Below are 24,100 nucleotides of genomic sequence, written 5' to 3' on the forward strand. Positions count from 1 at the left end.
TTATTGCCGTCCGGCCAACGTTTAGAGACCCCTGCAGCTAAAAACAATAGGTATAAATTCTCATTTATACCTACCTCCAATCCTCCATTCGTGCCATCAATAAAGGAAGCATGAGGAGGTAGCTTTGAGGTGGGTGGGTGGGTGTAATGTTGTAGTTGCTTATTTAACCGTTATCATTATCTGATCTTAACGGCTCACGTCCGTTAAACACCAGTCTCTTTCATTCTGCCACCTGAAAAGGATCCAATTCAAGGTCGAGTTATGATGCCATGACACCTTCTATGGGTGTGACTGCGCCATCTACTGGCCAATACTGAGGTCCCATGAGACCGGGTGGCGTCTATTCGAAGCCCAAACAACTCGTATTTCCGCGTTCGAGTTTTGTGCTCCGATTGGCCACTGACCTACGCTATTACTCCCCCCTTATGTACGCCAGTTATCTTCGTCCAAGAACAGCTGTTTCCGTGACTTTAGTTCGCCTCCATGTGCGCTAAAGTAGTTCGCCTCCATATGTTTGTCAATGTTAATAATATGTGAACGTCCACATTACAGTTCTACTTTTGTTTTGATGTGAAAAGTGATGCTGCATAAGATGACTGCACTTAGCACATTTTTAAATGTTTAGACAGTAGAGGTTGAGTACTTTATTATCTAAAGTAAGTTAAGTGTTGTGTTCATTCATAGTTAAAGACCGTAGAGGTTGAGTACTTTATTATCTAAAGATGGTAAGTTACAGTGTTGTGTTCATTCATAGTTAAAGACGGAGGTTGAGTACTTTATTATCTAAAGATGGTAAGTTAGAGTGTTGTGTTCATTCATAGTTAGACATTAGAGGTTGAGTAAATATCTAAAGATAAGTTAGATGTCAATGTTTTGGTTTGTCGTTTGTCTCACTATGCAATTAAATGATACACACTGAAATCTACGCTCTCTCATCCTGCTTTCAGCAAACTCCTATACTTCCTGAGTAACTTGCCCAACACTGCTTAATGGTTGTTTTAATATTTTACATGGGGCGCGTATAATCCACAGGGCACATTTACGCACACTGTGACATAATATGAGAAAGTCCACATTCCAGTTCTACTTTTGTTTTGATGTGAAAAGGGATGCTGCACTTAGCACTGACTGAGAAAGTAAACATTACAGTTCTACTTTATAAAATGCTAATTGTAAATATGTTTGTCAATGTTAATAATATGGGAACGTCCACATTACAGTTCTACTTCTGTTTTGATGTGAAAAGTGATGCTGCATAAGATGACTGCACTTAGCACTGACTGAGAAAGTAATTGTACTGCCCATAGTCCTCTAGACTCACAGAGGTGCAGCTGAGAGCGTCGTTTCTTGACTCAGCTGAGAGCGTAGTTTCTTAAAATTGTCAAGCTACAATATTATAAAATACAATATTAAAGCATGAATGAACCGGCATTTAATACAGAGGTGCTTCACAGCGTGGCGTTTCACCACTCAGGCGAGAGCGTAGTTCCTTGGAGGTGAACTGGCGGCGTAGATAAGGGGGGCGTAATAGCGTAGGTCATTGGCCAATCAGAGCGCAAACCTCAAACGCGGAAATACGAGTTGTTTGGGCTTCGAATAGACGCGACCGGGTGCAGATCTGTTGTCCTTGCCTCACAACATTAGAATACAAAAAAGCTACCTTTAAAAACCTTTTAATTCTGGCATGAGAAGAGCTTTAAGCATCCAACATGTCACAGTGGGAATTAATGGCCTAATGACACCATGGTATATTCTATTTACAGTAAATTATGTTTAATCTGAGAATAGCAAACGAAAGAGTTCTCCACAACTTGTTAGAATTGTAATCTCTCTACATCCTAGATGTCACCAAAAAACCTTTGCATCATTGCTTGCAGGTAAAATATAAAGCAGTGTATGTCGATATTACACTTATATGCATATACACAGGTTTACAGACCTACAACGTAGTTAATTTATATCTTTGAGCACACATGTTGATTATCAATTCCAGTGTGTGATGGTTCTATTGTAAGATATTTTGCACAAATTTCAGTCTTTCAACATTTCTAGAAATGTTCTTCAGGTGTTCTTGGCCCCATCAGCAAAGTTTTTGGCCGTCCTTTCCAAACAGATAACTACTAGACCAAGTAGTGTATAGTTGGTCTGGGTGGAGGGTGTCACTGAGTGACGTCCATAGCTGGTATGGCTGAGCTGGTGGATGCTTCAGGCACCAGGCGCTCTCGACTGCCAAACACCTCTACCACTACAGGATGAGACACACACAAACAATATATTAATATATAGTAAACACCACTACAGGATGAGACACACACAAACAATATATTAATATATAGTAAACACCTCTACCACTACAGGATGAGACACACACAAACAATATATTAATATATAGTAAACACCTCTACCACTACAGGACGAGACGCACACAAACAATATATTCATATATAGTAAACACCTCTACCACTACAGGATGAGACGCACACAAACAATATATTAATATATAGTAAACACCTCTACCACCACAGGATAACACACACACAATATATTAATATATAGAAAACACCTCTACCACTACAGGATGAGACACACAAACAATATATTAATATACCGTAATTCCTCTAGTAGTAACCGGTATTCAATTAAAAACCGGGTCTCTATTAATGACCGGGTGCGCTGTTGAGCTAAGCAATTATAAGCCGGCCTCCTAATACAAGCCGGGTATATTTTGTTATTGTTGTTATATGCTGGCCTGGCTGTGCAGTAAATACCATATAATGGTATGGTGTTAATGTTTACCAAGAGAGTAAGCCTACCTCAGAATTGTATAAAACAAAGTTATTATTATTATTATTATTATACCAGTATTGTGATTGCACTATTTTACTTTATTTTACTTTTTTTTACCACCTGTAATTGCACTGTTTACTACCGTATTTCATACAGTACTTGGTTTCAATAAATGAACCCAGTACATTTTACTGGGTTCAAACTGACACAAAATGTTGATTTATTCATTATGATCGGTTTGAAAATTAGAAATATAGGCCTCTCTCTTATACATGCCTCCTCCTAATACAAGCCTGGTATCCGCTACAGTTGAAACAAATACAAGCCGGGGTTACTATTAGAGGAATTACGGTATAGTAAACACCTCTACCACTACAGGATGAGACACACAAACAATATATTAATATATAGTAAACACCTCTACCACTACAGGATGAGACACACAAACAATATATTAATATATATTAAACACCTCTACCACTACAGGATAACACACACGCAAACAATATATTAATATATATTAAACACCTCTACCACTACAGGATAACACACACACAAACAATATATATATATATATATTTCTTTTTAATTATCTTTTCTCCCCCCTCCTTCTTTTTCCGATTTTTCTCCCATCCCACTGTTAGTCGTTATGCCAATTCCCAACCCCCTTCCTGGTTGTTGCGCACTTTCCCCTACTGTTGGTCAGAGAGGCCGGAGACTGTCACATGCTTTCCTCCGACGCATGTGCAGCCAGCCTGGCCGTGCAGATTCTCACCGGGAGAGTGTAACATGTGGAAGGTCGCACTACCTCTCTCCAGATCCTACCCTTGCTGAGCAGGCGCCCCGACCAAACTGTAGGGGCCGCTGTCCACAACGCCCAGGACGCGTGAACACTTAAGGTAACTAACTTGCGTTCAGCGTTTCTCTGATTGGCCACGACGCCCACGTGACCGCACGCTAGCACGCCCCCTTATCCACGCCTGCCGCTCTGACTGTGTGTTGCAGCGAGCGGCAGAGCGTTCTCGCCTTCCTCAATTTATACGCATGGAAGTATTGACTACGCCATAACGAATCATTAAAAAAATATACCGTTAACTGGAATATGTTGTGCCTTTACACATATGTTGGATTATGTAATTGGTTTGTCGCGATTTACCCGGTGGCTACAACAACACACAGTGACTAATAATCCAACATATGTGTAAAGGCACAACATATTCCAGTTAACGGTATCTTTTTTTAATGATTCGTTACGGCGCAGTCAATACTTCCATGCATTTGGGACCTCCATGTTTTGGGGGTATTCATCAGACAAATCGGATCCGGGATTCGGCTCCCATCAGTCGGGCAAGAACTGCGGGTTTTCAGCCTCTCTCCTCTCTCCTGGAGCTTAAGGGGGAGCTTAGTATTCCTGCCTCTGAGGAGGTGGCTACAACAACACACAGTGACTACATGCAGTCACTGTGTGTTGTTGTAGCCACCAGGTAAATTGCGATTTTTTATTTGTTTGTCATGACAAACCAATTACATAATCCAACATGTGTAAAGGCACAACATATTCCAGTTAAAGGTATATTTTTTTAATGATTCGTTACGGCGTAGTCAATACTTCCATGCGTATAAATTGAGGAAGGCGAGAACACTCTGCCGCGCGCTGCAACACACAGTCAGAGCGGCAGGTGTGGATAAGGGGGCGTGCTAGCGCGCGGTCGTCGTGGCCAATCAGAAAAACGCTGAACGAAACACTGAACGCAAGTTAGTTACCTTAAGTGTTCACACGCCCAGGACCCACCCACGGCTCCCCTCCCCCTAACTCAGCCAAACGAGTTAGTATAGCGATCAGCCCGAGCCAAGGCAATGCTGACTCTCCGGGAGTCGAGACCGCAGCCTCTTGCATTGGTGACGAGCACAATCTCCGCTACGCCACCACCTGACCGCCCCACAAACAATATATTAATATATAGTAAACACCTCTGCCACTACAGGATGAGACACACACAAACAATATATTAATATATAGTAAACACCTCTATATAGATAACACACAGACAATATATGTAAAGACCTCTACCACTATTATATTTACTATGTTAACACAATAGGATCCCCACTTACATTGTAGATTAAATCTAACAAATATCTTGTTATATCAGATGAGAGTCCCTGGTACAAGATCTTATGAAATGGGGGTGAGTAGTCTATATTACATATTGATTTGGGGGAGAACCACAGCTTTAACCACAGTGTCTTGTCAGGGTACCGGAAGCAGATCTGCTACTGTACCTGCGGCAACATCACTTATATCCCACACCCTCAGGCCATCCTTCTGTCCTCCGAACGCATAGACGAAGGGCAGGTCAGGGCAGCAGGAAGCGCAAAACAGCACCCCCTATTGAGATAAGTAAGAATATCACTTCCAACTTCATACCACAATACACTTATTGTTTAGAGGAAACAAAGGTCCTAATAATAATAATAATAATAATAATAATAATAATACCACAATACTTATTTGTTTAAAAAGAAACAAAAGTCCTAATAATAATATAATCACAACAATAATAATAATAATAATAATAATAATAATAATAATAATAATAATAACAATAATAATTAATAATAATAATTAATAATAATAATAATAATAATAATAATAATAATAATAATAATAATAATAATAATAATAATAATAATAATAATAATAATAATAATAAAAGTAACAATAACAACAACAACAATAATAATAATAATACTTACCATCTTCATGTCTCGTGAGTGCACCAGGTTGGGTTTGTTTCCCAGGATGTCCCAGACCTTGACGTGTTTGTCGGACGATGAGGTGACCAGACAGCCTTTGATCTGACTGCTGAGGTCCAAGCCTGGAGAGACACGGAGCAGTTTCAACTATATCTCTGGAATGACATGATTATAGACTATATCTCTGGAATGACATGATATAGAGTTATAGACTATATCTGTGGTATGACATGATTATATACTGCATCTCTGGTGTGACATGATTAATTATATACTATATCTCTGGTATGACATGATTATAGACTATATCTCTGGTATGACATGATTATATACTGCATCTCTGGTATGACATGATTATATACTGCATCTCTGGTATGACATGATTAATTATATACTATATCTCTGGTATGACATGATTATAGTCTATATATCTGGTATGACATGATTACCGGTATATATTATAACATTCTGATATGACAGGATTATAGACAATATGTCTAGTATGACATTATAAACTATATCTCTGGTATGACATGATTATAGACTATATCTCTGGTATGTATGCTGACCAACATGACACCTATATATGACTCCTTCTGGACCTACAGTAAATCCTGACCTACCTGACACCTCTTCATCATGAGCTCTCAGGGTGAACACAGGCTTGTCTGAGCGTGCGTCCAGACAGTAGACAAACCCGTCATCCGTACTGGCCTGAAACACAAAACCACACTTGCAAGGTGCCTCAAGCATTGAACTGCATCGAGTTTAGAAATATAGCTAGCTAACAGAAAACGTGTCACAATGCAACAATTGCAATAACATACTTAATGTCATGAATATCATGATTAAGGCAGCCAATAGCCATAATTTAGCACCCTCTCTCTTTCATTAATAGGAAGCATGCTAGAAATAACGATTAGTAAAATTCTTCACACCCTCACTGAAAAAAGGCAGATTACGATTTTGGGATTTTGCCCAGGAAGTTACAGGGTGAAAAATGGCTAGGTACCAAGAAGTCATAGGGTGAAAGTCGCAACGTACCAGGAAATTACAGGGTGAAAGTCGCAACGTACCAGGAAGTTACAGGGTGAAAGTCGCAACGTACCAGGAAGTTACAGGGTGAAAGTCGCAACGTACCAGGAAGTTACAGGGTGAAAGTCGCAACGTACCAGGAAGTTACAGGGTGAAAAGTCCCTACATACCAGGAAGTTACAGGGTGAAAAGTCGCTACGTACCAGGAAGTCACAGGGTGAAATGTCACTACGTACCAGGAAGTTACAGGGTGAAAAGTCGCTACGTACCAGGAAGTTACAGGGTGAAAAGTCGCTATGTACCAGGAAGTCACAGGGTGAAATGTCACTACGTACCAGGAAGTTACAGGGTGAAAAGTCGCTACGTACCAGGAAGTTACAGGGTGAAAAGTGGTCCCACACCACCCGCTCCACCTGGCCACTGAACCTCCAGGTGCGATGGCCGTCGTCAGGACTACGGCAGTCAAACAGGACAGCTGTCCTGTGGGAGACGATACATTATCAGTAGTGGTCAGGGAAGAGAAGTGACTTCGAGAGATGCTACACAACAACCCGTGAAGCCTCCAGGCAGGGATATTCAGGAGAATCAATATCAAGTAGACTACGGAGACTAGAGTGTGGCAATGCGACCTGAAATGCACATCACGCTATATTATCAGATTTACCTTGGTAACAATGAATGAAACGATATTTCAACAGAATCACCTGAATTGAATCATAGAATTATAGGAACTTTAACACATTGGGCGCCATGCATTGTGCCCATCATTATGCCCTCTCTGCCACCGCTGTAAGCCTATGGAGATGTTTACCTTCTTTGCAGGGCTATAACTTTTTAAATATTATAGCTATATCTGCATTACTATGGCCCATTCAACATCGGGTATCTATCGTTCCGGATGTGGGAACGTTATATTTTTTCATTCATACATTGTTGTGTTAATACCGCCGAGAATATAAGTATGTTTTTAAGATTTTCTGCTGTAATTCCAAAAACGCTAGTTATAGGCCCTGACGCATATGATAGATTATCGATATGATAGATTTATTTCCTATACACGCTATATTAAAAAAATTCAAATGTATATGATCGGTATATATTATGCTTCATCATGCGTGAAGGAAAGGGGGGGGTCGTTTATAATTCCTTGATCGTCAGGAACGGCTTTATTTAGTATGGGTTGATATATTGATCAGACTGATTGCAAACAAAGAAATGGACAATCAAGCTGAAAGTAACGTTAGTGTCCTCTTACCGTTCGCCGATGAGACTGGAGGAAAAAGATCCCAATTATTTAACGTCGATCTGCTAGATCCATTTCCAGTTTGTACCACGCAATAAACGCCGAAATCATATCGATTATTGCGTTTCGAACGTGATCCAAATGCACTCGAGTGTGTATATTGATCCACGCCACAATATATCTCTGGCGGAGGAATTTCCTCGATGCACCGATCGCCACTTCCGGTTTGGCGTGAATGTAACTCGCCCGACCATCCACCAGGCGGCGGTATTGAGGCGTTGCAATATCAGAACAGGGTCCGGCTGCGATCCGGAGGGAGGCTGGATGAATTATGAATGCTATGGCGAAAAAATTTAATATTATATAATATTATAAATTATACCTACTTATCGTATGATCCCGATATCAGCGTCTGAGCCTCAAAGGGGTGGAACGCTATCGTTTGAACCTGAAAGAGACAAGAATGTAACACCCGACAAAGAAGTGCTGTAATCTCCATAGCAACAACATTGTATCTATAGCAATGACATTCTGTATAATCCAATATTACAGACTGAATCCATTTAGTCATGACAGACCTTGTCGGTGTGTCTGTGCAGCGTCGTGGCTGGTTTACACTGAGCCAGATCCCACAGGATCACCGTTTCGTCAGCTGATCCGCTGGCCAGGACGTTCCTGATCACAAAAAAATATCCACAGTGAGTTCTTGGTCCTCGTTAAGATCCGGATTTAGAAAAGAGGTTATTCTGGATGAGTACCTTCATTTAGGGAAGGACAACAATGCGGGATATGTAGTTTTACAGATTGGTTGATTAAATAGACTGATTAGTTGACAAGATCCTGACTATGAAATGTCTCTAGTCTGGACATAACAGACCTGTTACTGATTGTGTCCAGTCTAGGACAGACCTGTTAGTGAATGTCTCTAGTCTAGGACAGACCTGTTAGTGAATGTCTCTAGTCTAGGACAGACCTGTTAATGAATGTCTCTAGTCTAGGACAGACCTGTTAGTGAATGTCTCTAGTCTAGGACAGACCCGTTTGTGAATGTCTCTAATCTAAGACGGACCGATTAATGAATGTCTCTAGTCTAGGACAGACCGGTTACTGAATGTCTCTAGTCTAGGACAGACCTGTTAGTGAATGTCTCTAGTCTTGGACATAACAGACCGGTTACGGAATGTCTCTAGTCTAGGACAGACCCGTTACTGAATGTCTCTAGTCTAGGACAGACCTGTTAGTGAATGTCTCTAGTCTAGGACAGACCAGTTAATGAATGTCTCTAGTCTAGGACAGACCCGTTAGTGAATGTCTCTAGTCTAGGACAGACCTGTTAATGAATGTCTCTAGTATAGGACAGACCAGTTACTGAATGTCTCTAGTCTAGGACAGACCTGTTACTGAATGTCCCTAGTCTAGGACAGACCCGTTACTGAATGTCTCTAGTCTTGGACATAACAGACCGGTTACTGAATGTCCCTAGTCTTGGACGGACCAGTCACTAAATGTGTCTTACAGGAGGAGACTGACCTGACCAGTCGGTTCCAGGATAAGTCCAACACAGCGTCTGTATGTCCCTCCACGGGCTCCGCTGCTGCCTGGAGAGCAGAAGAACAGCGTCGTTATGTTACTATATATATCAGGGTCCCCTGCAGGTTTCAACCAGTTCAATGAAAATACTTTTTTAAAACCACTTTGAAAAGACAGACCTTGCTCTTCTTCTTCTTCTTCTTCTGAGCCTTCTTGCTGCCGAGAGAGAAGGCGGGTTCTAAACAGTCCACCACGTCCAGGTCCCAGATGTCTATCTGAGGGGTCATGTTGCCCACAGCAGCGTAGTTTGCTACAAACACACACAAGAGGGAGCAGGTCACAGTTAGTTCACAGCATTTACGTTTAGAAGATATACAATTAAACAGGACTTTCTATTCAAATTTTAGGCCAATGAGGTTCAGTTTACACATTCATATTGATGCATCACAGCATGTTGTTTTGTTAAACCACTAGTCCTTAATGAGTTAACCTGTGAAATATTGAACAAAGAATACATCTCAAAATGGTCGTTTGTAAATGTTTGCTACTGTTAGGATCAAACATGGCTGCATGTCTACACGTCAATGTTGCTCATTAATCTTTCAAGACAAGTTAGTCAAATCCATGCAGGGAAAACAGCATAGGCAGCAGGCAATCAATGTAAGGAAGCAGGTAACGTTGAATACGCTTGCTAGCTGCCATATCCCTTTGACATCCCAACGGAAGTAGGAAGTAGGAAAAACTATCTTGGTTTCTGGCAGACAAAACAATCGTCAAGACACATTTGTATCACATAGATTTCCATGAATGTAATGTATTCTCGTCATGGCTCGATACTCGGCAGCTCAAATATGGTTTGGAAGTCTGATGTGAAAATATCACAACCGTCACAGGATTATATATCACAACCATCATGGGGGAAAACGCAGGAATTTTTTGCAGTTTTAGTGATTTCTCAATACAAATGGATCCAAGTGATCCGCACAAGATGAAGATGGCGACCGGCATCACCCTCCCACTTCACCATCACCCTCCCACTTCACCATCACCCTCCCGCTTCACCATCACCCTCCCACCATCACAACAGGCTTTAAAGGTCCCAGACTCCCATGCATTATAAATGGCCTCTTCCAGTGTTTAGCATTGTTTCCTAGCAATGGGGGATTATATCAATGTGGTCTGTGTCTCTAATTATCACATTGACTCATCAGTCTAGTCTTGAGTTCACGGGATCTTCCCTCACTCAACTAAGCCATTCTGATTTGACCGTTTTGCTGACGTGAATACTACTGGTTGTAGTCACCGCCCACAATTCGCTCAACAACAGAGCAGTGAAATTACTTCCTCAAACAGAGGGTGCGACAGACAGCAGAGAACGAGCGAGCGAGCGAGAGAGAGAGGGACCGCGGCGCAGGAGTGTGTGTAAATGTGTGTGCGCCGTGGGGATGGGTCTTCTCCCCGCAGTCGGGAGCACTCCATATCACTGTAAAAATATCTTTGCTCACGCTCCCACGCACACGCCCGTATTCCGATCCGTGGAATAATATTCACAGAGGTAGGGCTGGGCGATATGGCCAAAAACGTTATCGCGATAAAATTATAAAATTATTTTCATATAACTCGATATCGATAATTATCGTCGATATACATTTCTGTCAGTAATTAACTTCTTATGCCCGGCGCCGACGGACGGGCTATTAATATTCACTTTGTTTGCTGCACCGGTCACTACGAGACGAGTTGGAGAGCCGTTTCCGTTAGCCGGTAATTACCGGTATTTGACCAGCAAAATCTGTTGAAGTCCGACATATTTAATCTCTCCGGTCATAGTGTCCGGTGAAAATAGTTCCCTCTGGGCACAGTTTGATTATTTGAATTGTATTTGGATGGGCTGGAGTTGGGTGGCCTATGCGATGAACGAAACAATCATTGCGTTTGTTGTCGTTGCTTCGCCAAGCAGCCGGTCTGGTAATGACGACGCTGTGTCAGCGAGAGCTTGCTGCTGGATTTGCGGAAGGCATGCAGCTGCAGACCCACAGAACCCACCAGCTTTGCTGGCACAGTGCGGTCCCCAGACCTGGAAAGCTGCTCTGCGGGTCTGCAGCTGGATGCTTCTTGCAAACTAACTGCGGCCGGCTCGCGCTGACAACAGCTTTCATTGTTGGACCGGCTGCTTGGTGGAGCAACGATGAAACGAATGTAATGAATCGTTCGTCGCATGGGCTATTTAATTTTGGCCTGTTTTGGTACGGTTCGGGTGGTCAAGTTGTGCTTGGAGGGAGTTGTTTTCACCGGACATTATGACCAGCACCAAGTCGTTGGGAGGTGGAGATATACATCACGCAAACCCACGATAATGTTGCCGTCTCTCTCTGCCAAATTTCTCAGTTCTTCGCTTGATATAATTAATACAAATGTCCAATATAACGGAATTCGTTAGCTCATAAAAATGTGATTATAACAGACTGCTGTTTAGTGTCGGACCGACTGCCCACATACGCGGTCTATTTTATTTCAAGTCAGCAGCAGCACGGAGTATCGAGGGACTTATTTTATTTGGAATATATTAATGACTGTATACGCAAAAGTAGCCTAGTTTTAAGTAATAATATTATAAATCTACATGCCTTGAGGATGACATTCTTTATATAGCCTGCCTATCAATTGTTTTAAAGCTCAATAAACTATGACCGGAATTAATCTCATTTGTCCGGTAGATTGAAATCTTGCAGGTCACGGAGACCGGCAACAATTTTTTCTAACGGAAACCCTGGTGTCGAGCCAACCCTTTGAGAAGCGTCGGGGTCCCGGCTTGAATTCTCCATGAATGTGTCCAAGTCCATAATCCATATAAATCCATTTTGTTATATACAACTGTTCCAACACAGTCTGAATGAATGTTTTCTCTTGTGATTATGCCGCGTGATTTCAAAACACCAAAACTGAATGTCTTGTCTCGAGTTGATGTCGTCATCACGGTCATCAGTCCGCGCACCTTCTTCTACGCAGTACACACACGGCCCAGTGCATAGATTATTATATTCCACCAGGGGGCAACCTACCGCCACTGGATCATATGCATAGAATGGAACACTGTTTGGTCGAAGCTTGGGAAATCGATATATCGAAACTTTGCGACCACGTTTCATGTTTATTTCGAGGAAATAATTTATTGCGATGATTATCGTTATCGTTTTATCGCCCAGCCCTACACAGAGGTATATATTGTCATTTGAAACAAGTTACCAATGCATTGTCCCGTGGGATTATGCCGCCCCCCCGCGGCGAAATTAATTAGTATCCCCATCAATCTCTCTATCTCTCTCTCTGTCTGCCAGTCGCAGACTGTGTGGGTGACTGTCACTCAAAGCGCTTATGGGTGGAGCCCAGCACAAACAGCATGAAATCCTGAGGTCAAATTCTTTTGCTTTCGAGTACGGTACTTGATTACAAATATAAAACAATGCATTTTTTTTTTTTAAATAAACTTTACAGATGTGTTCCATAGACTCACAGGAATTGTGTAAAGTTGCCCAAATAGTGCAAGGAATAGCAATGCATGGGACCTTTAAGACATTTCAAACTGTGAGAGTTAACCCTTACCTGGGCCTTCTCCTGGGTTGGGGTCAAAGTTCAACCACTCCACACAGAGTGGATACGCTGGTAGTAGGAAGTCGTGATGAACATACATAGAGTCCTCCTCGGAGTTATACACTAGAAAGATAATAACATGAGTTATACACTAGAAAGATAATATGATCAGTTAGAAAGACAATGATATGAGTTATACACCAGAAAGATAATAATAATAATATGATGAGTTATACACTAGAAAGAAAGAGTATATTAAGTGATTTACCATAAATCTCCATATTACACAAGTCCTTATCTGCTCGGCCTGCGATGATGAGGTTGTCAGTAGGTTTGATCTGGAAGTCGTCTCGTTCATACTGGTCCTACAGACAGGAACAACAACAACAGCTCAACCAGCCTCAACACAAACTAAAGTCTTCAAGAAATGAATACAAACTGATGCCAGTGGTTTGTTGACAAGCAAGTACTGACTCATTGTGTCTTTGGTATGGATGTTAGGGTAGGGGTGTGTCTTTGGTAGGGGTGTGTCTTTGGTATGGATGTTAGGGGTGCAACGGTACGTGTATTCATCCTGCGACTTCACGGTACGGACGCCACGGTTCGGTACATCCAGCCACACAATGAATACGTCTCATACGACACTATAGGTGAAACTAGGGTTGCACATTTGACAAATGTATGCTCAATATATTTACTTTACACTGGCTTACTTTGATCTTTAATGTTGAATATTAAGCTTGTATTGACAAATTTAGATGATGAATAAAACGTTGAAGCTTGTAAAGGTATGATGACAGAACAAATGAACAACAGCGCACTCTGCACTGGGCTGGACTCTACACGCACGCATGCGCACTAGGGCTGCACGATTAATAGATTTTAAATCGAAATCGCGATTTGGAATGATGCAATTATCAAATCGCAACAAAAAGGTGGATTAAAAAAAAAAGATTGTGTGTTGTGAAGTTTGGACTTCAGAGAGGGAGAGTAAAGTACAGAAAAAAAGGTACCGTTGGGTACCGGTATCGATTCCCAGGTAAAAAGAAACATTTTCAGGCTCGGTGTCCCGAAAAGACCACCGCGTAGGCCAGATGCAAGCCGCATTTTACAATAAACATCTGTGGGGCTGCTTAAAAAAATATATAATTATAATCGCAAATTTAATCGCAATCGGTCAGAAAAATCGCAATTAGATTATTTCCCAAAAGTCGTGCAGCCCTAATGCGCACGCACGCACACAAGTTCGTTTTTATAGTGTAGTCTCTCATTACATGCGACACAAGTAAGTGCACACTGCGTTTCGAGAGGGAGAGACAGAAATACTTTCATTACGCGGGATGCAAGTAAGGCACACTGCGTTTCGAGAGGGAGAGAGAGACAGACAGAGAAAGACTTTCATTACGCGCGACGCAAGTAAGCGCTCACTGCGTTTCGAGAGAGAGAGAGAGAGAGAAGGAGACTCTTCACTACGACTCTAAAACGGTGAGGCTGCACGGTCTACCCGCCAAAGTGGCTGGTAAGAGTGACGAGTTACACACCACTGCCGAATTCTACCCGCATTTGGCGGGTGTTAATGTCAAGCCCTGGTTACACCCCGTAGTATCTTTGATAGTAATGCAGGGGTCAAGTACTCAATGTGTAGTAATGTAGGGGTCAAATACTCACTGTATCTTTGATAGTAATGTAGGGTCACATACTCACTGTGGCTTTGATAGTAATTTAGGGGTCAAGTACTCACTGTATCTTTGATAGTAATGTAGGGGTCTTCGTCATTAGTGCCAAACACAGTCAGACCAGCCAGGCTGTCTCCCAGACTCCTCGTCACTGTGAAACAACATGATAAGAGTATTCAAGATGCTTCACATCCACACTACTTCACTCAGAATTTCTTTATTACTAAAAATGTATGGCTGTCCCTTTGCTTGAGGCTTCAGTAGTAATTATCAGTGAACAATCAAAGCTTAATTCTTTCTGCATGTAAAGTTTCAATGCAGTAGGTAAATGAGAGCTATGTGGGAGATATGTTTTCTGAAATTTCTCATGGCTGAATGTCAGGAGAATAACTGATTTTCAAAATGGATGTTGGATTAGTTTTTTTATTACCTATATCTGATGCTGATGTAAGCAAATCTTTGGAGCGGTAAAAAAAACTTGAAGCATTTGCAACATTCAAAGGAACATGCAACATTATGGGAAATATACTCACCATCTTCGCCAGAATTATAATTAGAAGATAGATACCAGTTTCCTCTGTGCGTTCAGTAGAAAGCTATCCGGCTACATGTTAGCCTATCTTAGCACACTGAATGGAAGCTTCAGTATCGGTAGCCTAGCTTAAACTCCAGGAGGGGTGTTAGTTGGCCAATGCCTAGGCTAACCGGTACTGTGCGCTTCCATTCATTGTGCTAAGCTAGGCTAACGGGCAGCCGGATAGCTTTCTACTGAATGCACAGAGGAAAATCTATCTTCTTGTCTGACTCTGGAGAAGACGATAAGCACATTTCCTATGTTCCTTTAAAATCACCCGTATTGCATGTATCTTTGGCATGCATACATCATGTTCTTACATATTGAGATATTAATATAAATTGGATATATTGACCAGTCCTACCAATGTAATATATTGTGATATTAATATAAATGTCATGTATTGTTCAGTCCTACCAATGTAATATATTGTGATATTAATATAATGTAATATTCTTTAGTTCTACTGATGTATATATTGTAATATTAATATAAATGTTATATTATGGGGCGACAGTGGCTCGGGAGGTAGAGCAGTCGTCTGGAGATCCCTGGTTCGATTCCCACTCCTCTCAGGCAGCGTGTCGAAGTGTCCTTGAGCAAGACACTTAACCCACAATTGCTCCCAATGAGCAGGTTGGCACCTTGCATGGTTGCCTCCGCCATCGGTGTGTGAATGTGTGGTAAAATGTGAGGAACAAATTGTAACACGCTTTGGATAAAAGCGCTATATAAATGCAGTCATTACATATTATTTAGTCCCACTGGTGTAATATTATATTGTGATATTAATATATTAGATATGGTTCAGTCCTACCGATGTAATATATTGTGATATTAATATAAATGTGATATATTGTTCAGTTCTAATAATAATAATATAAATGTTATATATAGTCCTACCGATGTCCTCTTCGTCATATTTATCCAGGCCATACTCTGCCAGCTCATCCTCCTCTTCATCCCCCTCTCCTCCTGCTCTCTGGTTCTCATCCTGCTCTGGGACATCAACAGACTCATTCTTCATTTCACTGCCCATGCCTTCATCCTCTTCATCCTCATCGTCACCTCCTCCTTGCTCCCTATTCAAAGGAGAACCAACATAATTTCAGCAGATGTTGTTCATCAACGATCATAAAAAGAATCAGATGTTTAGCACAACTACATTATAGACCTTTTCAAACATGACGATATAAATATTGGAATGGGCCCATGTGTATTTCCTGTTGCCGTGTTTGCTAATATCAGTAACTGACAGGAATTTAAACATGGGTTCAAGTTCCCCTGTCAACGGGATTCCATTGAAAAGATCTATACAAGGCATTTGAACAAATACATACATTAAATATACATTTAAATATTTTGGTCAACATACCCCAGCTCTTCTTTGGCCTCAGCTATGATGCGCTGCAGCTCCTCTTTGCTAAGTTCAACCTGAGTTGGGATTGGAGAAAAAAAAATCGAATAAGTTTATGAATGGACATAAAATAACCAATTTGTATAGCTAGTATAGGATATTCCCAGTTAGCTGATGTTATAATACAATTAAGCAATAATACACGAGAACCAGTGGAATATCAGGAATATTGCCACGGCTGTGATGCGCCCGCAGCCACGAGAGCGAAGCTGGAGTGGCCTAGGCATCACAGTCACAGAGTGGCAATATTCCTGATATTCCACTGGTTCGAGTGTATTATTGCTTTTATACAGCAAGTTGCACCGTCGGGAAAAATATAGGATGAATACAGACAATTCTAGGGTATTTTATATTGATTTCAGTGAACTTGGCGTAGAAAAATAGCTCCTAAAAGATGTATCGTTGCTATGGAATTTCAAATGGAGTAGGCACCAACCAGCTTGGCAACGCAAACGAATTACGTATTATTCTAATTTATACAACAGGTAGGTCTGACCACCTATATTACCAAGCCCAAGGTGGAACGCTGTTTTAATGTACGACCTATGACAATTATTTTTATTATTATTATAAAAATTAAGCGAGAATGTACCCATTTAGATTAGATTCCAAATATGTAGTCAGTTCGTCCAAATAACGCTTGTTTGGACATTTGTTCCAATGTTTTCGGAGATTGGGCGGCTGCGACAGGACTTTGGTTGACGCATGCCCAGTTTAACAATATGCGGTTTGATGGTAATTAATTAATTAATGGTCCTAGCCTAGGTGAATGAATGAATGATAACTTTATTAACAGATTGCAGAATGGGTACAATACAATACAGCTCAATACACACAATTGTTAAAGGGGAACTCCAACATTTTGGGAAATTAGCTTATTTAACATCTTCCCTGGAGTTAGACAAGAAGATACATACCTTTTTTGTCTCTGTGCGTGCATTTTAGCTTTGGGAATAGACGCTCCGTTAGCATAGCTTAGCTTCATCACTGGAAGTGAGTAGGGGCCGGAGCCTTACAGTGTATTGCAAGGTCTGACATTGACCTTGGTGGGCTCTAGGTCAACTCCTGAAAAGGGGGTCAATGTCAGACCTTGCAATCAAAAGTTAGGGGGCACACTGAAATTATGGCAAGGGTTATTAGCCCCCTAACTTTTGATTGCAAAGTCTGACATTGACCCCCTTTTCAGGAGTTGACCTAGAGCCCACCAAGGTCATGCATATCAAGTTTGGTCAATGTCAGACCTTGCAATACACTGTAAAGGCACTGTAAGGCTCCGGCCCCTACTGACTTCCAGTGATGAAGCTAAGCTATGCTAACGGAGCGTCTATTCCCAAAGCTAAAATGCACGCACAGAGACAAAAAAGGTATGTATCTTCTTGTCTAACTCCAGGGAAGATGTTAAATAAGCTAATTTCCCAAAATGTTGGAGTTTTCCTTTAAGGGGATGCAGACCAGAGAAAGACTTTAGTCTTGATTACATCAGGGTCCTCCATTTTCAATTCATCATGACATACACAACATACAGTACTGTTTAGGGGTGTGACGATGCATCGATTCTAATGTGTCGATTCTAATGCGACGATTCATCTGCATCGATTTGAAAATGTTAGAATCGATTATAATCGATTTTTTTTACAATTGTTTTTATTGACCTATAGCCTAGTAGACCATTCATGCTGAGTGAATCAGTTCCCCCAGCCACATTTGTGTATTCAAAATGTTTTGGGGAATTAACTGGTAGAAAATGAATCGAATCAAGGTCAAATACAGAGATTTCATGATGCATTGAATTGTTGCCTGAATAATTGTAATCGAAATTAATCGTTGTGAGGTTGCATCGTTACACCCCTTACTGTTACATCCAGACATTTATGACATACAAGATATACAAATATACAGTACTGTTTAAGAGACAGAGATCATAAAAGAAAATATATACATTTGAGGGGGATGAAACTGTACATTGGAGGGGGTTGGGTGGGGGTTTGGACATTTACCGGGGCCAATTTCGAATTGCAGCCTCCTGTAGGTGCTCTTTTGAGAGCGATTTTGAAGGAGGGTAGGGATTCACATTATTTTACGGCTGTGGGTAGGGCGTTCCACTAGGGCTGGGCGATAAAACGATAACTATCGCAATAAATTATTTCCTCGAAATAAACATGAACGTGGTCGCAAAGTTTCGATATATCGATTTTCCAAGCTTGGATATGAGCACATGCACTAACAACCAATCAGTGAAGGAGATGGCCGACAGCGGAAGGAGACGTAGAGAGGTATGACTCAAGTAGTAAACGAGGCTGGCTAGGATAATTAGCTTGCACGGCGCTATTTTATAGTTTACCTACAGAGTTGGTGTGTGTTTTGAATTCTGAGGGTAACTGTTATAGTAGTGTGGGCTGTGGGGTATACGGTGGACGTCGTTGCAATGTATTGGGGCGGAACAGAGTATTTTATGGTCATATTTAGTACATTGTCATGGAATACACCGCTTGGAAACGAGGCTGGCTAGGATAATTAGCTTGCACGGCGCTATTTTACAGTTTACCTGCCGAGTTGGTGTGTGTTTTGAATTCTGAGGGTAACTGTTATAGTAGTGTGGGGTATACGGTGGACGTCGTTGCAATGTATTGGGGCGGAACAGAGTATTTTATGGTCATATTTAGTACATTGTCATGGAATACACCGCTTGGAAACGAGGCTGGCTAGGATAATTAGCTTGCACGGCGCTATTTTACAGTTTACCTGCCGAGTTGGTGTGTGTTTTGAATTCTGAGGGTAACTGTTATAGTAGTGTGGGGTATACGGTGGACGTTGTTGCAATGTATTGGGGCGGAACATAGTATTTTAGGGTCATATTTAGTACATTGTCATGAGATACTCTGCTTGCTCTGGCTAACTGCTAACGTGCGCGGACTGATGACGACATCAACTCGACTCTCGAGACATTCGCAGCAGCAAAACAAGTCTATTAATAGCCCGTCCATCGGCGCCGGGCATAAGAAGTTAATTAAACTTGACAGACATTATATCGGCGATAATTATCGATATCGAGTTATATGAAAAGAATTTTATAATTTTATCGCGATAACGTTTTTGGCCATATCGCACAGCCCTACGTTCCACATTGTTGTGGCATAATTGCGAAACGGGTTTAGTCCCTTGTTTGAGCCGAATCTGGGTTGAACATGATTTGTGGAACTCCCTCTGGTGTTGTGGTCATGGAATTCACTGACCTTTGGGAAGTATTTCGACATGTACATGGGTATCTTAGTGGTGTAGTGTATCTTGTAGACCAGGCCCATTGCAAGTTGCTGTACTCTGTCGTCTACTCTAAGCCATCATAGGTTGTCAAAATGGGCAGGGGTTTATGTTTATGTTTATTTAGGATCCCCATTAGCTTTTGCACTTGACAAAAGATATTCTTCCAGGGGTCCGGCACACACAACAATATTCAATACACTACATCATTATCAACATCAATTACATCATCAATTACATCATTATCAATATCAGTTAGGATGATATTGTACAAGATATTTATTAGTCAAAAGTATTAAAATAAAATAATTAAAATCAAATAAATAGTGCTTCCTGAGCAGCACTCACTGCCATCAACATAAATACAACTAACAGTCAATTGGTTTTCACCGCTATGCCATAAGGGCTCAGTGCATGCTCGTTAGTAGATGGCACTTTAACTTCCTCTTTAAAGTGGCCTTGGATTCTATTTCAGCTAAGTAGCTTGGCAATGAGTTCCATTCCATGATAGCTCCGTAAGTCACAGAAGATTTTAGTAGATTTGTTCTCGGTTTAGGTGCCATTAGATGGCCTGACATAGCTTGTGAGGTGTGTTTTAAGAGTAAGGTCAAGCATCTGACCAGTTTGTTTTGTGATGTTTGTAGTCTTGTTTTTAGGTCTTTTATGAGTAGGAGGACCCTTATGTAAACAAGACGAAAGCATTTTTCTGGTCTTCATCCTCTTAGCAGTCATTTGTATTGAGCTGTACTGTATTGTACCCATTCTGCAATCTGTTAATAAAGTTTTCAATCAATCAATCCTCACATTGTTAAACTGGACATGCGTCAACCAAAGTCCTGTCGCAGCCGCCCAATCTCCGAAAACGTTAGAGCAAATTTCCAAACAAGCGTTATTTGGACGAACTGACTACATATTTGGAATCTAAATGGGTACATTCTCGCTTGATTTTCATAATAATAATTTTAAATAATGGTCCTCGAGCCCAGCTCTCGGCGTTGCTACCAGCTTGGCTGGTCGTTCATACGAACACAATTGGCAGTGTTAGGGGTGGGAAAGCTGGTGGGTGGGTCCTGGTCGTTGTAAACAGCGACTCCTACAGTTCGGTCGGGGGCGCCTGCTCAGCGAGGAAAGGATCAAGGGGGGTAGTGTGATCCTTCCACACGTTACATCCTCTCAGTGAGAGTCCGCGCTGCCAGGTGAAAAGAAGCGGTTGATTGGCTACACATGTGTCGGAGGAAGCATGTGATACTACTCGCCCAGACCGACTGTAGGGGGTAGGTGCGCAGCGACCAGGAAGGGGATTGGGAATTGGCATAACGACTAACATTGGGATGGGAGAAAAAAGGAGGGGGAAAAAGATCAACAAAAAAATTAAAACTTTATTAACAGATTGCAGAATGGGTACAATACAGTATGGCTCAATACACACAATTGTTAAGGGGATGCAGACCAGAGAAAGACTTTTGTCTTGTTTACATCAGAGTCCCCCATTTTCAATTCATAGTGACATTTATGACATACACAACATACATGACATCATGACATAGGGACATACAGACCTATAGTACTGTTACATTTGTGACATATACGATATGCAAATATACAGTACTGTATAGGTCATACATTAAAACAGCGTTCCACCTTGGTAAATAGGTGGTCCGACCCATAGATGTGTTGGTCGGACCTACCTGTTGTATAAATTAGAATAATACTTCATTCGTTTGCGTTGCCAAGATGGTTGATACTCCTACTCCATTTGAAATTCCATAGCCATTTGAAATTTCATAGCAATGATACATCTTTAGCTAGGAGCTATTTTTCTATGCCAAGTTCACTGAAATCAATATAAAAAAAAACTAGAATTGTCTGTATTCATCCTATATTTTCCCCCGACGGTGCAACTTGCTGTATAAAAGCAATACTACATAGTGTTGGACATTCACATACGTTGCAAACAAACTAGTTAGATATAACGTGATTGATTGATTGATAACTTTATTAACAGATTTCAGAATGGGTACAATACAGTACAGCTCAATACACACAATTGTTGCAGACCAGAGAAACACTTTCGTCTTGTTTACAAACTGGTCAGACTACTGCTTGACCTTACTCCTAGAACCCACCTCACCCCTGCCCACTTTGACAACCTAGGATGGCTTAGAGTAGACGACAGAGTACAGCAACTTGCAATGGGCCTGGTCTACAAGATACACTACACGACCAAGGTACCCATGTACATGGCAAAATACTTCCCAAAGGTCAGTGAATACCACGATCACAACACCAGAGGGAGCTCCACAAATCATGTTAAACCCAGATTCGGCTCAAATAAGGGACTAAACACGTTTCGCAATTATGCCACATCAATGTGGAACGCCCTACCGAAAGCTGTAAAGGAATGTGGATCACTACCCACTTTCAAAACCTCTCTCAAGGGACACCTACGGGAGACTGCAATTCAACACTGGCCCCTGTAAATATCCTAACCCAACCCCCTCCAATGTACAGTCATTTACCTAGTATGGTTGTCAATAGTCCAATGTACAATTTTGTTTGTTTGTACAGTGTCTCCTCCCCCCCCCCCCTCAATGTACAGTTTTGCTTGTTTATACAGTGTGCCCCCCCCCCCCCCCCCCCAACCACCTCCAATGTAAATTACCCAGTATGGTTGTCAATATCCCAATGTACCCAACCCCCCCCACCCAACCTCCTCCAATGTACAGTTTCTACGTCAAATGTATATACTCCCTTTTCTTGACTCCTTCTTTATCACAAACAGTACTGTATTTGCAAATCTGGTATGTCATAAATGTATAGATGTAGCAGTACTGACTATCTGTATGTCATGTATGTCATATATGTCCTGATGAATTGAAAATGGGGGACCCTGATGTAAACAAGACGAAAGTCTTTCTCTGGTCTGCATCCCCTTAACAATTGTGTGTATTGAGCTGTACTGTATTGTACCCATTCTGCAATCTGTTAATAAAGTTTTCAATCAATCAATCAATCAATCCCCCATTTTCAATTCATCATAACATAACATAGACATACAGATAGACAGATAGACTTCATACAGATAGACTTCTATCCCCAGGCCATCAGGCTGCTCAACGAACAATAAACACTATGCAACAACCATCAAATGCACACAGCACACACGCACACTCACTTTAAACAAACAACACACTGCAGCACCCACTCTCCACACTTTAGATCACCTAAACACACTTTATATTTATTGGTAAAGGATTTGCACTACAACTCGTACACCTTACTGTAAATTGTACCTAAATTGTACCTCATCCCATTTCTGCTTTGCACTATATAGTATTGTATATTAGTACATTGCATAGTAACTCAGTTACTTCTATTCTGCATCGAACATTGTACATATGTCTATACTGAACACTGTGACTTCTATTTTTACTTCTATTTTACATGCTATACTATTTTATTTCATACTTATCTTGTCTAGCACAGTCTCTGGAGCGTAACAGTAAGAAGCATTTTGTATAAAACTAAAAGTATTCTGTACTTCTGTATGACAACTATTAAAGAAACTTGAACTTGAAACTACATCTATACATTTATGACATACCAGATTTGCAAATACAGTACGTTATGTTGGAAAACTGTCAACTTAATGCATAGTTGAATCTGCACTGCAGCTACACCATGTAGCCAACGTTACTAATGACAACCAAACCCAACTCCATTAAACAAGCCTGATGATAAGAATCACAACTGAACTCAGTTTCTATGTTGACAGCGTTTAGCTGCCGAGCTAACGGCCGCCACCTACTTTGTCTGGTGTTTCCTTTGAGACGCCTCTCCTCACCCACCCGACACACGTTATCTGGGAGCTCATGGTTAGGTCTTGTATCACCAGATGTGATCAAAATGTGTTCCAAAACGACACCGTGTTACTAGACAACACACTACACTGGTGGTTCGATCACCGTTCCCGATCGATTTCCAGAAAGCCAACTAGCACGCATGCATTCACGTGTGCGTTCTTCTTCTTGTCTACTTCCGGCGGACTACGAGTCTAGGCTATTGCCGCCCTCCACAGGACAGTGGGAGCACTGTAGAATTCTGGCCAATAAAGTCGAGGTTTGATTGATTTATTGAAAACTTTATTAACAGATTGCAGAATGGGTACAGTACAGTACAGCTCAATACATACAATTGTTAAGGGGATGCAGACCAGAGAAAGACTTTTGTCT

General features: G+C 41.3%; 1 protein-coding gene across 2 annotated transcripts; it reads right to left on the bottom strand.

Annotated features, from left to right (window-relative positions):
- Positions 1-1,657: 1,657 nt before the first annotated feature.
- Positions 1,658-23,881, bottom strand: pwp1 (PWP1 homolog, endonuclein). 2 transcript variants are annotated; one of them, XM_084330051.1, is made up of 15 exons: positions 23,677-23,881; positions 16,569-16,627; positions 16,097-16,275; positions 14,685-14,770; positions 13,212-13,308; positions 12,956-13,066; positions 9,532-9,662; positions 9,353-9,420; positions 8,401-8,497; positions 8,209-8,270; positions 6,948-7,059; positions 6,168-6,258; positions 5,545-5,666; positions 5,071-5,176; positions 1,658-2,245 (listed from the first exon to the last, which is right to left on the bottom strand). In XM_084330051.1, exons 1-15 carry the CDS (start codon positions 23,740-23,742, stop codon positions 2,160-2,162), a joined length of 1,473 nt encoding a protein of 490 aa, XP_084186177.1. In that variant the 5' UTR covers positions 23,743-23,881; the 3' UTR covers positions 1,658-2,159. The 2 variants fall into 2 exon arrangements, with proteins under 2 accessions (XP_084186177.1, XP_084186178.1); XM_084330052.1 differs by lacking the exons at positions 14,685-14,770; positions 16,097-16,275; positions 16,569-16,627; positions 23,677-23,881 and adding an exon at positions 14,612-14,628.
- Between the last annotated feature and the right edge of the window lie 219 nt (positions 23,882-24,100).

The sequence above is a fragment of the Notolepis coatsorum genome (assembly GCF_963971535.1).
Source record: "Notolepis coatsorum genome assembly, chromosome: 15".
Classification (NCBI taxonomy): domain Eukaryota; kingdom Metazoa; phylum Chordata; class Actinopteri; order Aulopiformes; family Paralepididae; genus Notolepis; species Notolepis coatsorum.

Bases quoted from the DNA above. Each gene is read 5' to 3' on its own strand.
- pwp1 (XM_084330051.1), bottom strand. From the start codon at position 23,742: ATGAGCTCCCAGATAACGTGTGTCGGGTGGGTGAGGAGAGGCGTCTCA. The intron at 9,421-9,531 runs GTCTGTCTTTTC...TCTGCTCTCCAG, and splicing joins AGAAGAAGAAGAAGAGCAAG to GCAGCAGCGGAGCCCGTGGA. The intron at 8,498-9,352 runs GTCAGTCTCCTC...TTTTGTGATCAG, and splicing joins TCCTGGAACCGACTGGTCAG to GAACGTCCTGGCCAGCGGAT.